Raw genomic sequence first — 12,785 nt, 5'->3', positions numbered from 1 at the left:
GCACCCACTTCCCCTCTTGCCTAATCCAAAACTTGGCTAAACAGGGGACCCCCGGCCTGGTTCACATTCCCCTCCTCTGGTGACCCGGTAAAGCCCCCAAGGACACCAGGCCCTCCCTGCTCCTCTGAGAGGTCCCCGGTCACCAGTACCTGGAGGAGACAGACATCCCAGCCTAGGGCAGATCAAAATGTAATCCTGATTTTTTTTTTTAAAAAGTATTAAATGTCTCTTTCTACAGCCTCTTGCCTGGTTGTGGGGCGGGGCGGGGCGGGGCGGGGTGGGCCCTCCCGAAGGGGTCTCCAGCCAGGGTGGGGCCCACGTGAGCACCAGCCCAGAGAGCCTGGGAGGGATGGCTGTCATCTGCCCAGTCGCCAGCACAGCCCCTCCCCATAGCCACGGCTGCATGAACAGCAACCCCTCCTGCATCCGTGAGACACATGCCTAGGCTGTTTCTCCTTTATTATGTGAGCCCCTGCCGTCACACACCTCAGTCACACAGGAACAAAGCAGCACAAAGGCCCTGGGCCCATTCCCCTCACGCAGAGCCTCGGGGAGCCACATCTGACCAAAGGCTTCCCCGGTCCTTGGAGGCTGGTGCTCTCAGCTCCCCTGCTTGAGGACGCTGTAAACCTGCTCCAGCACATGGCACAGGCCCTGGTCCTTGGGCGTCCTGCTGGCCAGGGAGATCTGAAACAAGGAGGCCTGGTGCCTCAGGGCTGCAGCCTGCCAGGGGGCTCTCCTAACCCAAGCACGCAGCCGTGTCCCTAAAGCCACACCTCGAGGCCTGGGGACGTCATCCTTTGGGGGTGAGGTTCCTCCACACCTTCCAAATCCTGCTCTTACACGTGCCCCCCTTGTGTGCCAAGGCCACCCCACCCCACCCACCTAGCACCGGGCTGAGAGGTGACCAGTGGCAGCTTTAAGCCCTGGTCACGGTTAAGTCTGTCAAACAAGCAAATGCGTGAAGCTATCTCTCTGCAAAGCGGAGTGGGTAGTGTCTTCTGAGAACGACTCTCAGGCAGGAAATATGCGGAGCCCCTGCCGACACGTCCCGTTAACCAACGGTAGGGCCAGCGGGCTAAACAAACCCACTCCCAGCACCAGCCGCTCTGCTCGGTTCAGCTTTGCTGCTGCTTAAGATTCAGAACCCCTCCTGCACCTCCGTGGGCGGCCCCGGGACAAGCAGGGCCCGGAGCAGCATCTCCAGCTGGGATGTCCCAGGGGTGATGAGGTCTACGGGGCTTTTGCATTTTCATCTGCGTTTCGATGGTGATGTCCACCAGCGTCACCACCCCCATGTGATAAAACACGACTTTTCTTTGGTAGCATTCATTTCTGACTGAAGTATTTTTGTATAGGCCCAGGTAAGAACTCACTTCTCTTCAGGCTGCCCACGGATATATTCGGGGGGTGGGGGGGCGGGGCCCCTGGGGCTCCCGGAGATCTTTATAAAAGGAGGGGTTTGCACGGGACTCGGCATGAGTCTCACCTTGAGCTTGTCGAGGTAGGTGTGCTCCTGGTTCCAAGGCTCCTGGAACCTGACGAGGTCAGGGGCGCCCTTGTAGAACTCCACCAGCAGCATCTAAGGAATGGGGAGCAAGTGAGCCCCAGCAACCACGCTTCCCGGGCAAGGCACTCAGGATACAGCAGCAAGTGGGACAGACACTGCTGCCACCCCTCAGGGGGCCTCTAGTCTAATGCAGTGTGGCATGTAGACGTTACCCAGGTCCTGGAGAAATTAGGGGCTTGGCAGGAGGGCCCCCCGGAGGGGGAGACAACTTCCACAGAAGCAGCGAGCACACTGAATGGGATTCTTTATACCCGCCCCGGCCCTGACATGGCTCCACGGTTTAGCCAGAGCAGTAACATCAGTGAAGTCACAGGTGTGACGAACTAGCTCCGTTTGTTTAAGTGCCTGCTTGCTATTCGTCTGAGGAACACCTGAGGTTCTCACGTGTCCCCACTTGGAGAATCTCTGGCAGCTGCAGAGGCCCAAGGCGGGAGCGTCCCTAGCATGTTCCAGAACAGCCAGGAGGGCGACGGGGGAGAGGTAGGAGGGGCTGAGGCAAGGATCTGGGACTGGATCCTAAGAGCCCGTGATTTTCAGGAGCGGAAGAGGAGCCTGACTGGGCCCTGATGTGGCTCATTCAGTCAGCGCTTCCCAAGTCCTACAGTGTCACGTCCATCCAGCTGGGCGCCCTTGGCTCCCACCTGCTCCTCCCAGGGCACCCACCCCACCCCCACCCACCTCACGCGGTAGTGAACTCACCATCTCATGAAGGACGTCATTAGTCAGGAAGCCATCCTGGACGTAGGCCATTTCCACGTCCATGGGGATGCCATAGTCACTGGGCCTTTGCTGGTAGAGACACACGCCAGTCACCACTAGCTACCCCCAACCCGGCCCCCCTCCAAGATGGCAGAGCACAGCAAGAAGTGCCCAGGGCTGGGAGTCAGAGAATTAATACTGCAGGCCTGGCTCTGCACTCGGATCAGATCCAGAGCCGCGCGAGACCTTAAAGGAACCCAGGGCTTCCCTGGTGGTGCGGTGGTTGGGGGTCCGCCTGCCAATGCAGGGAACGTGGTTTTGTGCCCCGGTCCGGGAGGATCCCACATGCCGCGGAGCGGATGGGCCCGTGAACCACGGCCGCTGGGCCTGCGCGTCCGGAGCCTGTGCTCCACAACAGGGGAGGCCGCAGCAGTGAGAGGCCCGCGTACCGAAAAAAAAAAAAAAAAAAAGGAACCCAGCAATGCGACTAGGGAAGCAGGGTGGCACCCACCCCACCACACACAGAGGAGTGGCCATGGCTCCGGAATTCCTTTCTAAAGCTGATTTCTGACCCCGAGATGGACTTGGGGAATGAAACCAGACAGGGCTCAGGAAGGAGGCTACGTTGGTGGCAAAAGCAGCATATGCTACAGGTAGAGCACCCACCTTTTCAACAGCCCTCACCCCCACTGCCTCAGGGCAATGATTATGTTCCCATTTCACAGATGAGAGAAGCAGGCCCCAGCTCCCCAGATGAGCTCGGAACAAGAGTACTGGCTTCCTACTGCTAACAAGGCCTCCTGACCCCTCCCACGCCCACACAGGGGCCCGCCCACGCCTCACAGCCTACCCCCAGCAGCCCCGCCTACCTCAGGGGGTGGCATCACCCAGAAGGGTGAGATCTTGGACTCTGGGCCCGGGTTACCAGAGTAGTAAGGGGCTGGGGGAGGAGAGAGAGAGAAGGGACTGGGCATGGAGGCACGGTGGCCCGCTGGGGCCCCACGCCCACCCCTTCCCGGGACTCACAGCAGAGCAGGGCGAGGCAGGGCTGGAAGCCGTTGCTGGAGCCCTGCAGCCGCAGCTGGTAGTCCATCTGCGCGACGATATCCTGCAGCGACGGCAGCGCCGGGCTGTACGGGTGGCTATGATACCAGCCCACCAGGGACAGGCCTCGCAGGAGCAGGCTCTGGTAAATCTGGGGGCAGAGAGGCACAGGGCCGGGGGCTCTAGCAGCCCTAGTGCGCTCACGTGCCTGGAACCCATCCAGCCCCACGCGGCCAGCATTTAATGAGCGCCTGCTGTGTACCAGGCCTGAGGACACAGCAGTGACAGAGACACACCCTGCTCCACCCTCAGCGAGTCCAGTGGGGGGGACAGTCAACAAATAACGTAAAAAAGTTGCTGCTATATTCCCTGGCGGTCCAGTGGTTAGGACTCCACGCTTTCACTGCCCAGGGCCTGGTGTTCAATCCCTGGTCGGGGAACTGAGATCCCACAAGCCAAGGGGTGCGACCCAAAAAAAACCAAAGATGCTCCTCGCATAAATCTAAGGTAAAAGGTTATTTTGCTCACTGCTGTATCCTCAGCTCAAGGAACAATTCCCGGCACATAGTAGGCGCTCAATCAATAGTTAAATAAAGAGGGTAAAGAGAAAGGAAGAAGTGGGCGGAGAAACGTGCGAGCGCCGAATCCACACCCATTCTGTGCCCTGTGACAAGGTGAGTGTGGAGCGCAGGCGCGTACTAAGTACCCTATGAAAACATTAAGGACGGCAGCTAATACTTATCGGCCTTTACCAGGTGCCAGACAGGCTGAGAGGGGAAGGGGCCGGCGGCGGCGTCCGTACAGAAGGAAGTATGACGGTGGGGGTCACAGGTGAGGGGACCGGAGGTCACACACACCCATTTGCACCCTTGCTGAGCGGCGACACGGTGCTAGGCGCCATGACGCGGTAGCCAAGACAGCTGTGTCCGCGCCAGCCCTCCCCAGAACGCCAAGTCGCCGTGCGCCCCCTCACCTCCTCTTCCACAGCGGCCGCGGTATCCGCGTCCCCCAGCCGGCTCCGACAGGGGAAGGCTCTCAGCACCGTGAGCACTGCGCGGAGGCGGGAGAAGGTGTGGACATCGACCCCAGCCCCAAACACCCCCCTGCCCACAGGCCCCAAATACCCACTCTGACTGTTGATGTCCCAGCGGCCGCCTAGGTACCCCACGACCTGGCTGCGGGTCAGGTGGCTGTGGAAATCCTGGGGAGGGGAGGGACATTGGAAGACCCACTCAGACTGCACACCGCCGCCCCAAGGCCGTCCTGAGGGCCAGGGCCCCTGCGTTGTGACGGGGTCAGCCCACCCACCTCCTTCTTCATTCAGACATTGATTGAGTGCCTACTGTTTACCGGTAGCGAACAGAGCAGACAAGGTCTCTGCTCTCATGGAGCCAACCTTCCAGGGATCCTCTGGTCGGGGTGGGGGTGGGGGGACACCCCCTGCCCAGGCCTGAGAGCCCCTGACCCCTAAGGGGCAAGGTAGGAACTGGGCACACACCAGCAGGAACAGCACGTTGCTAGAGATGGCCACGTTGAACGGCTGGAACTTGTTGATAGCTGCGAAGGATGTTACTTCCACCAGGGTGTGTGGGTTCCTGAAGGAGCCAGGAGGGTTCCACAGCCTCAGGAACCCCCAGGCCCTTCCCTCACCCCCACGCTGGCTCCCCAGCTGCCCACAGCCAGCTCGGACCTGAGGCCTTGTCTCCACCCTACCCCTGCCTTTGTTCCCCATACGCCGGCAAGAGCTCACAGCGATGGGGGGTGAGGGTCCCGGCAGGCATGGGGTGTATCTGACCTGGCAGAGTCTCGACTACCCAGCATGCAGTAGCGCACAGGCACCCGGATCTTGTTTTCCACCCTTTTCCCTGGGAGCGTGGCCTCTGCGGGGTTGGGGGGTAAGGGGGAAAGAAAAAAAAAAGTCAGCGTCAGTTCCTTCCCCAGCCAGGAACTAGAAAATGAAGACCAGGCAGCCGGAGGAAAAAAAAAAAAAAACAACTCCAGGGGCAGCCTTAAAAATCAGGCAAGTGGACTGGGAAATCAGGCGGCAGGTTAACAAATCAGACAGAAGAGATTTAAAAACTCAGATGAAGGGCTCAGGAAGTCAGGTGAGGACCAGGCAACGGGGCAAAGAAATCAGGCAGCAGGGCTAGAAATCAGCCAACAGGGCAAAGAAATCCTATGGGGGAGCAAGGAAATCCGGCAGCAGATAAAGAAATTGGGCAGTGGGACCAAGAGATGTAGTATTAGAGCTTAAAGAAGTCAGGCAGTGAGAGTGAAATTAGGCAGCAGGGGCTGGGAAGTCAGCCAGGCATCTCGGGGGCTCTAAGGAAAAGAAAGGCCAGACTTGCCCCCACCTGAGTTCCGTCGGCCTCCTGCCCTTCCTCCTCCCCTCCTCCCCCCACCTCTCACCAAGGTAGACAGACTCCGAGGGGCCCTTCACCGGTGGTCTCCGACTCTTGTCCTCTGCTGAGACTTCTGTCAGAACCTCCTCCTCCTCTTCCTCCATCATTAGCTCCTCCTCCTCTCCTTCGCTGGCCGGGCTCTGGCGGGGTCGGGGTTGGGGGGACAGCGACGGGACTTTCAGCTGGCTGCTCCCTACCCTCCGGGCAAGTTCCACAGAGACCTCTGGCTGGCCTGAGCCTTCGGTTCCTGTCGTTGCCCCAGGTGCCCACTAGAGGGAGGGAGTGAGCAGAAACAATCGAGGCTGTGAACTAGCCTCGCAGGTTCGAATCCCGCCTCTGCCTATTACAAACAGACTTCGGGCTCTAGTCTCCTCATCTGTAAAGCGGCACAATGACCTCCAGCCTCACAGGGGTGGCGTAAGGGTGAAATGAGAATGCGTGCAAAGCATTTAGCATATGCCCTGTTGCTCCATTCATCCAGCAAGCAAGCCAGCACTTTGCATGGATTATTTTACCAGATTCTCTCAATAACCTCTCCCCCTACTCTCTCCTCAAGACCCCTTGCCGAGGTGACCTCTCTGTGTCCAAACACAATGGTCACATCTCAGTCTCTGTCGCCCCGCCCCCCTCTCGGCAGCGTCTGCCCGGGTCAGTTCCAACTTGCCCACTTCCTCCCCCCTCAATGGCTGGCCTGATTCACCCCATCATCAGCCACCTGGATCTGTACAATCACCTGCACCCCGATTCCCCGGCTCCTACTCTCACGCCCCGGCCCCAGTCCGTCCTCCCTACACCCTACAGCAGCCACCAGAGGGCGGCCGTGAGCACCTGAGTCAGGTCCCGCCCCCTCCTCTGCCCACAGCCCTCCAGGGCTCCCACCGCCCTCAGGGTAAAAGCCCAAGTACACCCCCCAGCCCATGAGGTCCTGCACGACTTGCCCCTGTCCTCCCCCCCGCCCCGGCCCTGGTCCTCACCTCCTCCCTCTCTGCCCCTTGCTCACTCTGCTCCAGACACACTGGAGCCTCACTGTTCCTCAAAAACACCAGCCACAGTCCAGCCTCAGGGCCTTTGCATGTGCTGTTTTCCAGAAAGCCTTAAGGCTCCCTCCCTCCCCTCCTTCAGTTCACTAATCAAATATCACCTTCTCAGTGAGGCCTTCCCTGACCACCCTAACCCTCCCACCACTCCCATCCCCTGCCCCTGCTTACTTCCGCCAACGTACAGTAAGATAGACTTATTTGTTTCTCTCTCCATGAAGGCAGAGATTTTTTCTCATTTTGGTCTCTGTTTTATCTCCAGCACCTAGAAGAGGGCCTGGCACACAGGTGGCATTTACTAAAATACTTGCTGAATGAATAGCCCTATGGCATGGTGTGAAAGTTAGTTTTAAAAGTCAACTTGGCTAGGATATAGTACCCAGTTATTTAATCAAACACTAGTTGAGATGTTGCTTTGAAGGCCTTGGGTAGATGTGGTTCACATCTACAGTAAGCTGACTTTCAATAAACAAGATTACCCTTGATAATGTCAGTAGGCCTCATCCAATCAGTTGAAGGGCCTTAAGAGCAAAAACTAAGGTTTCCTGGAAAACAAGGAATTCTGTCTCAAGACTGCAGCATCTACTCTTGCCTGAGTTTCCAGCCTGCCAGTGGCCCTAAAGATTTGCCAGCCAGGTGTGTGTGTGTGTAATACACCTGGGTACCGTTATCATCTCTATTTTACATATGAAAAGGACTAGGAACCCAGAGAGGGTCCTTGGCCAAGTTCAACCCAGCTGGTGAACATTCAAAGAATATCTATTACTATCATGGCATTCAAGACCCTCCCAGATCTGGTCCCTGTCGATGTCTCCAGCCCCTTCAGCTACTAAGGCATCTGAATGTCCAACTGCATCAGCTAATAATGGTTCCCTAAGGAGGCATGTGTTGCTTCCTACAAGGCTTTGCATATGCCATTCCTTCCTCTGGAAAACTCTTCCATTCATCTTTCTCTGACCAACTCCTGTTCATCCTTCAAGGCCCCAGCTCCAACATCCTCTCTCTGGTACTCCTTATCCAACAGTGAGTCAGGGAGGCTGAAGGACGCACCTCATCGGCAGCAGCTGCAGGTATATGGAGCTGGTTTCGCCGGAGCCAGGCAGCCTTGTACTTGTCCAGTTTCTGGCCCTTGTACTTGACAGAGGCCCAGCCACAGCCAGACTTCTTGGCCGGGTTCACCAGCTTCTTGCAATGGGTGGCCCAGGCGCTGGGTGAGTTGAACACCTGGCCCGTTTCCTGCCACACAATCCTCCCATCGGGCTGCAGGTCTCCCACGAACTTCTTCCCCTGCAGTGACAGTGGGCTGGCTGAGCCCAGGAGCTGGTACCCATCAAGACCCCTCCTCTGGGAAGTCCTCCCTGACCCCATGCTGCTTCCCAGGGTTTGGTAACCGCTTCCTGCTTCCTTCCAGGAAGGCTTCCAGCTTAGGTACCATCCCGATCAGCCTGGATTGGAACTGTCCAGTTATATGATTGTCCCCCCTCCCTTCACTGGACTGTGAGCCCCAAAGGGCAGGAACAGGGTCTGTCTTGATCTTTGCTGTGTCCCTAACACCCAACACAGCCTGGCACACAGCAGGTGTTCAATTCACAAATTGCTGCCACTCACAAAGGGCACAACAACAACAGTAACAATAACAGTAATAATAGCAAACACTTATAAAGCACTTACTGTGTAGCAGGCATACTGCTGAGCACTTTATTCACTGAATCCTCACGCAACCCCATGGGAGGAAAGAAAATCCCATTCTACAGATGGGAAAACTGGTATACGGAGAGGTTGAGTGAGGTCACACAGTCAGGAAGGCACTAGTGTCCTCTCTGAGCCTAAGTTTCTCCTTTGTGGAGTGGAGTGTTTGGTGAACAATGTTCTCCCGCCCAGAAGGGCTCGTGCTGGGTCAGGATGCTCCGTACCTCAGTTTCCCCTCCCCACACCGGGGCTCGGCCTGCTGCAAGAAAAGTACACTGGACTCCGGTTTCCCCTTTTGCACCAGCTAGGATGGGATGCGGCTAGGGGACGCTCACCAGATAGTAGATGGACAGCACCCCGGCGCCGGGCTCCAGCAGCGCGTCTTTGAGGAGCACCCGCAGCGTGACCGCGCGCCTGGTGAGCGCGCCCCCCGGCCCGCCGCAGCCCCCTGGACCGGCCCCGCCGCCACCGCCGCCGCCTCCGCCGCCGCTGCGCGCGCCACCCGATACCCCCGGCCGCTCAGAGTCCTCGGCCTCCGCCTCGTCCTCGTCCGGCGCCTCCTCGCCCGCGCCTCCCGCGGGGGACAGCGGCTCCGGAGCTGCGGGCAGCGACAGGCTGCAGCGGGGCCGCGCACCCCGAGCAGGTCCAGCCACCCCACCCAGCGCCTTGCCGGCCCCCTGCCAAGCCCGCCATACCTGCCATGGCCGCTCAGCCCCACGCCCAGCGGGCTTCTGGTTCTTTCTTCCCGGCACGTGACGTGGCTCCGCCCCGAGGAGGGTGGGCGGGTCAGCAGGAGCGAGCGGGGAAAGTCAGGCCTCGGGCCTGCACACGCTGGAGAAGGAGGTGGCGGCTCAACCCTCCGGGACCATTCGGAAAAATGAGGCCTGAGGCCACCTTCCATGGGAGGGGGCTGGTAGCCGAGAATTCAGAGTACCATTGGGGAAACTAAGGCCGGGGACTTAGGCTTTCGGAGAACCAATGACTCCACCCGAGGCCATCGCCTACAGGATTGAGGCCTGGGGCTGGGGGACAAGGGGGGCTCAGCCCACTACGACGAGCGAGGAAATTGAGGTCCGCGGCCGGGACCGGGGAGACACTGAGGCCTGGGATAATGAGCCACACTGCCCTGGGGCTACGGGATAGAATGGGGAAGTAGCCCCGTGCCACGACAGTAGAGCGCCCAAGCCGGTCGGCAGTCTCTAAAGGGTTAACTTCCACCCTCCCCGGCGGCCCTCGACTGATTCCATGATTGGATCACAACAGAGCCAGCCAACCAATTATAACTGGGTCATTTCATCTTCAGCCAATAGACGGTAGAGGCTGGATTCCTTTCAGCCAATCAGTGGTAAAGTGCTCCTCCTCTAGCAGTCAGCAGGAGACTCCGGCCTCACGCATCCAATCAGTTGTAGGGTCTTGTCCTCAGCTAGCCAATCAGCTTGCGGGTCAAACCTGGCTCGCGGCCTCCACCCCCCACCCAACCCTAGCGCTCCGTGCGTGTGGGCTGAGCCCAGCAAGTGCTCCGCACAGCTGCAGCCCATTCTTTTCTCGGTGGCCACTGTCCCGGGACCTCTGCTCCGAGGCGCAGGGCCACCTCCCAGCGCTGGGACTCACCAGCCCCTCGCAGGGCTTAAAGCACGGGGTGGGGGCTCCGTTAAGCTGCAGGGCACATTTGGCTGGGCTCAGCCGCAGATGGGTGTACCCGACCCCGGTCTGGAAGAGGGGACAGGATGTTAGGGGCGTGGGTGTCCAGCCAGGATGATCTGGAATCAGACTGGACCTGGCTCCAAATCCTGCTCCACCACTTCCCAGCTCTGTGACTTTTGCCAAGTGTCTCCACCTCCCTGTTTCCTCCTGGGGATAATAATTCCTACTTCAGAGTTGTTAAAGACCAGGGCTTGACAAAGAGTTAAGAGCTAGAGAATGTGAATGACTATTATTACTCATGATGAAATAAAATTTGTATTTTAAGGCAGGACAAGAAAAAGTAAACAAAATTCTCTGTTTGTTTGGACCTCCTTCCTCCTTCTCTCCCCAATCTGCATTACACATTAACCAGCGATCCTCAAACATGGGAAGATGGGAATGCCTACTCAACAGTAAATGTAACTTCTTAAAAGAATAGTGTTCTTTCCCAGCTCTGTAGGGGATCAGGATGATTTGCTCCTCCGTGGTTTTTTTTTTTTTCCGGTACGCGGGCCTCTCACTGTTGTGGCCTCTCCCGTTGCGGAGCACAGGCTCTGGACGCGCAGGCTCAGCGGCCATGGCCCACGGGCCCAGCCGCTCCACGGCATGTGGGATCTTCCCGGACCGGGGCACGAACCCGCGTCCCCTGCATCGGCAGGCGGACTCTCAACCACTGCGCCACCAGGGAAGCCTGCTCCTCCCTTTTACGGGCTTACCTGGACTATCTATCCTTGGTGAACTTTATGTAAAATATCAGTATGTCATTTTGATGTATGATCCTTTGTCTCAAGGCGGTCCAGTGGTTAAGACTCCATGCTTCCACTGCAGGGAGGGCGCGTTCGCTCCCTGGTTGGGGAACTAAAGATCCCGCATGCCCCGTGGTGCAGCGTAAATAAATAAATAAAATGTATATGACTGTGCCTTCAGCTTCTAATAGGCAGAACAGCTCTCAGCGCTTTCTGAGAATCTGCTTCCTCTGTTATAATCCTCAGTTTGGCACAAATAAAATTCCCTTTTTTCTTTTTCTTAACTTGATAGTTAAATTTCATTGACACTCACTTTGTGTCCAGTCCAAACCTCCTTTCGGAGTCATCTCACCACCCACGCAGGAGCTAGCAATCAACTAGGCATCCCCCAGACCCTTAGACTCAGCAGAGCTCAAACTGGCCCGTTTATTCCCCCATACCCTTGCCTACTTTCTCTTTGGCTCTCTTATAAAACCCAGGGCTGGACCTCGAGCCTCTCCCATCTGGATAATTTCCTAGGGACTCAGGTCTCCACACTCACCCACACCCTGTCCATCTCTCACCCTGGCTGGCCCCAGAGAGATCTTTATAAAATACAACTATGACCACCTCCCTCCCCATTGCCTTTGATAAATAAAATTAAAACTAACTGCTGTGTGGACTTCCCTGGTGGTACAGTGGTTAAGAATCTGCCGGCCAGCACAGGGGACACAGGTCTTAGCCCTGAGCCTAGAAGATCCCACATGCCGCGGAGCAACTAGGCACGTGTGCCACGACTACTGAGCCTCCACTCTGGAGCCCATGAGGCATAACTACTGAGCCTGCGCTCATAGAACCCATGCTCTGCAACAAGAGAAGCCACCTCAATGAGAAGCCCGGGCACAGAAAGGAAGAGTAGCCACCACTCGCCGCAAGTAGAGAAAGCCCGTGCGCAGCAACAAAGACCCAACACAGCCAAAAATAAATAAATAAATTTATTTTGTTAAAAAAACAACTAGGGCTTCCCTGGTGGCGCAGTGGTTGAGAGTCCGCCTGCCGATGCAGGGGACGCGGGTTCGTGCCCCGGTCCGGGAAGATCCCACATGCCACGGAGCGGCTGGGCCCGTGAGCTATGGCCGCTGAGCCTGCGCGTCCGGAGCCTGTGGTCCGCAATGGGAGAGGCCACAACAGAGAGAGGCCCACGTACCGCAAAAAAAAACAAAAAACAAAAACAAAAACAACTAACTGCTGTGACCTTATTAACCATTAACCATTTACAGCACCCCTATATGGCAGATAGTATAATCAACATTACCAGACAGTTCAGAAGATGAAGAGGTTGCCCAGAGGTACACAGTTCCTGAGTAGATTCCAAAGGCTATTCTTTGCTATGCGTATAAAGTCCAGGCAGCCCTATAACTACTAAGGAAATTGAATTTGTAATTTTAAAAGTCCCTAAAAAGGGACTAGGTATCTTCAAGATTCATAAATTGTTTAGCTACACGTTCATTTCTGTAGCAGACCTGACAAGTATTTGAGGTCAAAACCCTATGTGTTTTAAAAAAATGTTTTTTACCATGCTAATAAAAGTATTCATTTGCTTGGGGAAAAAAAAAAAAAGTCCCTAAAAAGAAATCTCCAGGTCCAGATGGAGAATTCTATGAAGGTTCAAAGACGAATTCCCAATTCATTTTTTTAAAAGATTTTTTTGATGTGGACTATTTTTAAAGTCTTTATTGAATTTGTTACAATATTGCTTCAGTTTTATGTTTTGTTTTTTTGGCCGCGAGGCATATGGGATCTTAGCTCCCTGACCAAGGATCGAACCTGCATCCCCTGCATTAGAAGGCAAAGTCTTAACCACTGGACCACAGGGGAAGTCTCCCCAAGTCATTTTATGAAGCTAGCATCTCCCTGACACCAAAACCAGATAAGA

The 12,785-nt window shown here is 56.4% G+C and overlaps 1 protein-coding gene across 1 annotated transcript; it reads right to left on the bottom strand.

Moving 5' to 3' along the window:
* Positions 1 to 440: 440 nt before the first annotated feature.
* On the bottom strand, positions 441 to 11,426 carry MPND (MPN domain containing; the record flags this gene model as incomplete). The annotated part of the gene is made up of 14 exons (XM_079701446.1): positions 441 to 687; positions 1,490 to 1,582; positions 2,270 to 2,359; positions 3,139 to 3,209; positions 3,296 to 3,464; positions 4,287 to 4,363; positions 4,442 to 4,514; positions 4,812 to 4,908; positions 5,109 to 5,193; positions 5,723 to 5,855; positions 7,803 to 8,039; positions 8,777 to 9,118; positions 10,053 to 10,151; positions 11,412 to 11,426. The coding sequence occupies 14 exons, from the start codon at positions 11,424 to 11,426 to the stop codon at positions 601 to 603; spliced, it is 1,668 nt and encodes a 555-aa protein (XP_079557572.1). The 3' UTR covers positions 441 to 600.
* Between the last annotated feature and the right edge of the window lie 1,359 nt (positions 11,427 to 12,785).

The sequence above is a fragment of the Hyperoodon ampullatus genome (genome assembly GCF_949752795.1).
Source record: "Hyperoodon ampullatus genome assembly, chromosome: 4".
Taxonomy (NCBI): Eukaryota; Metazoa; Chordata; class Mammalia; order Artiodactyla; family Ziphiidae; genus Hyperoodon; species Hyperoodon ampullatus.
Note: the sequence above shows the minus strand (reverse complement) of the source record. Positions and strands in the feature narration are given on the sequence as shown.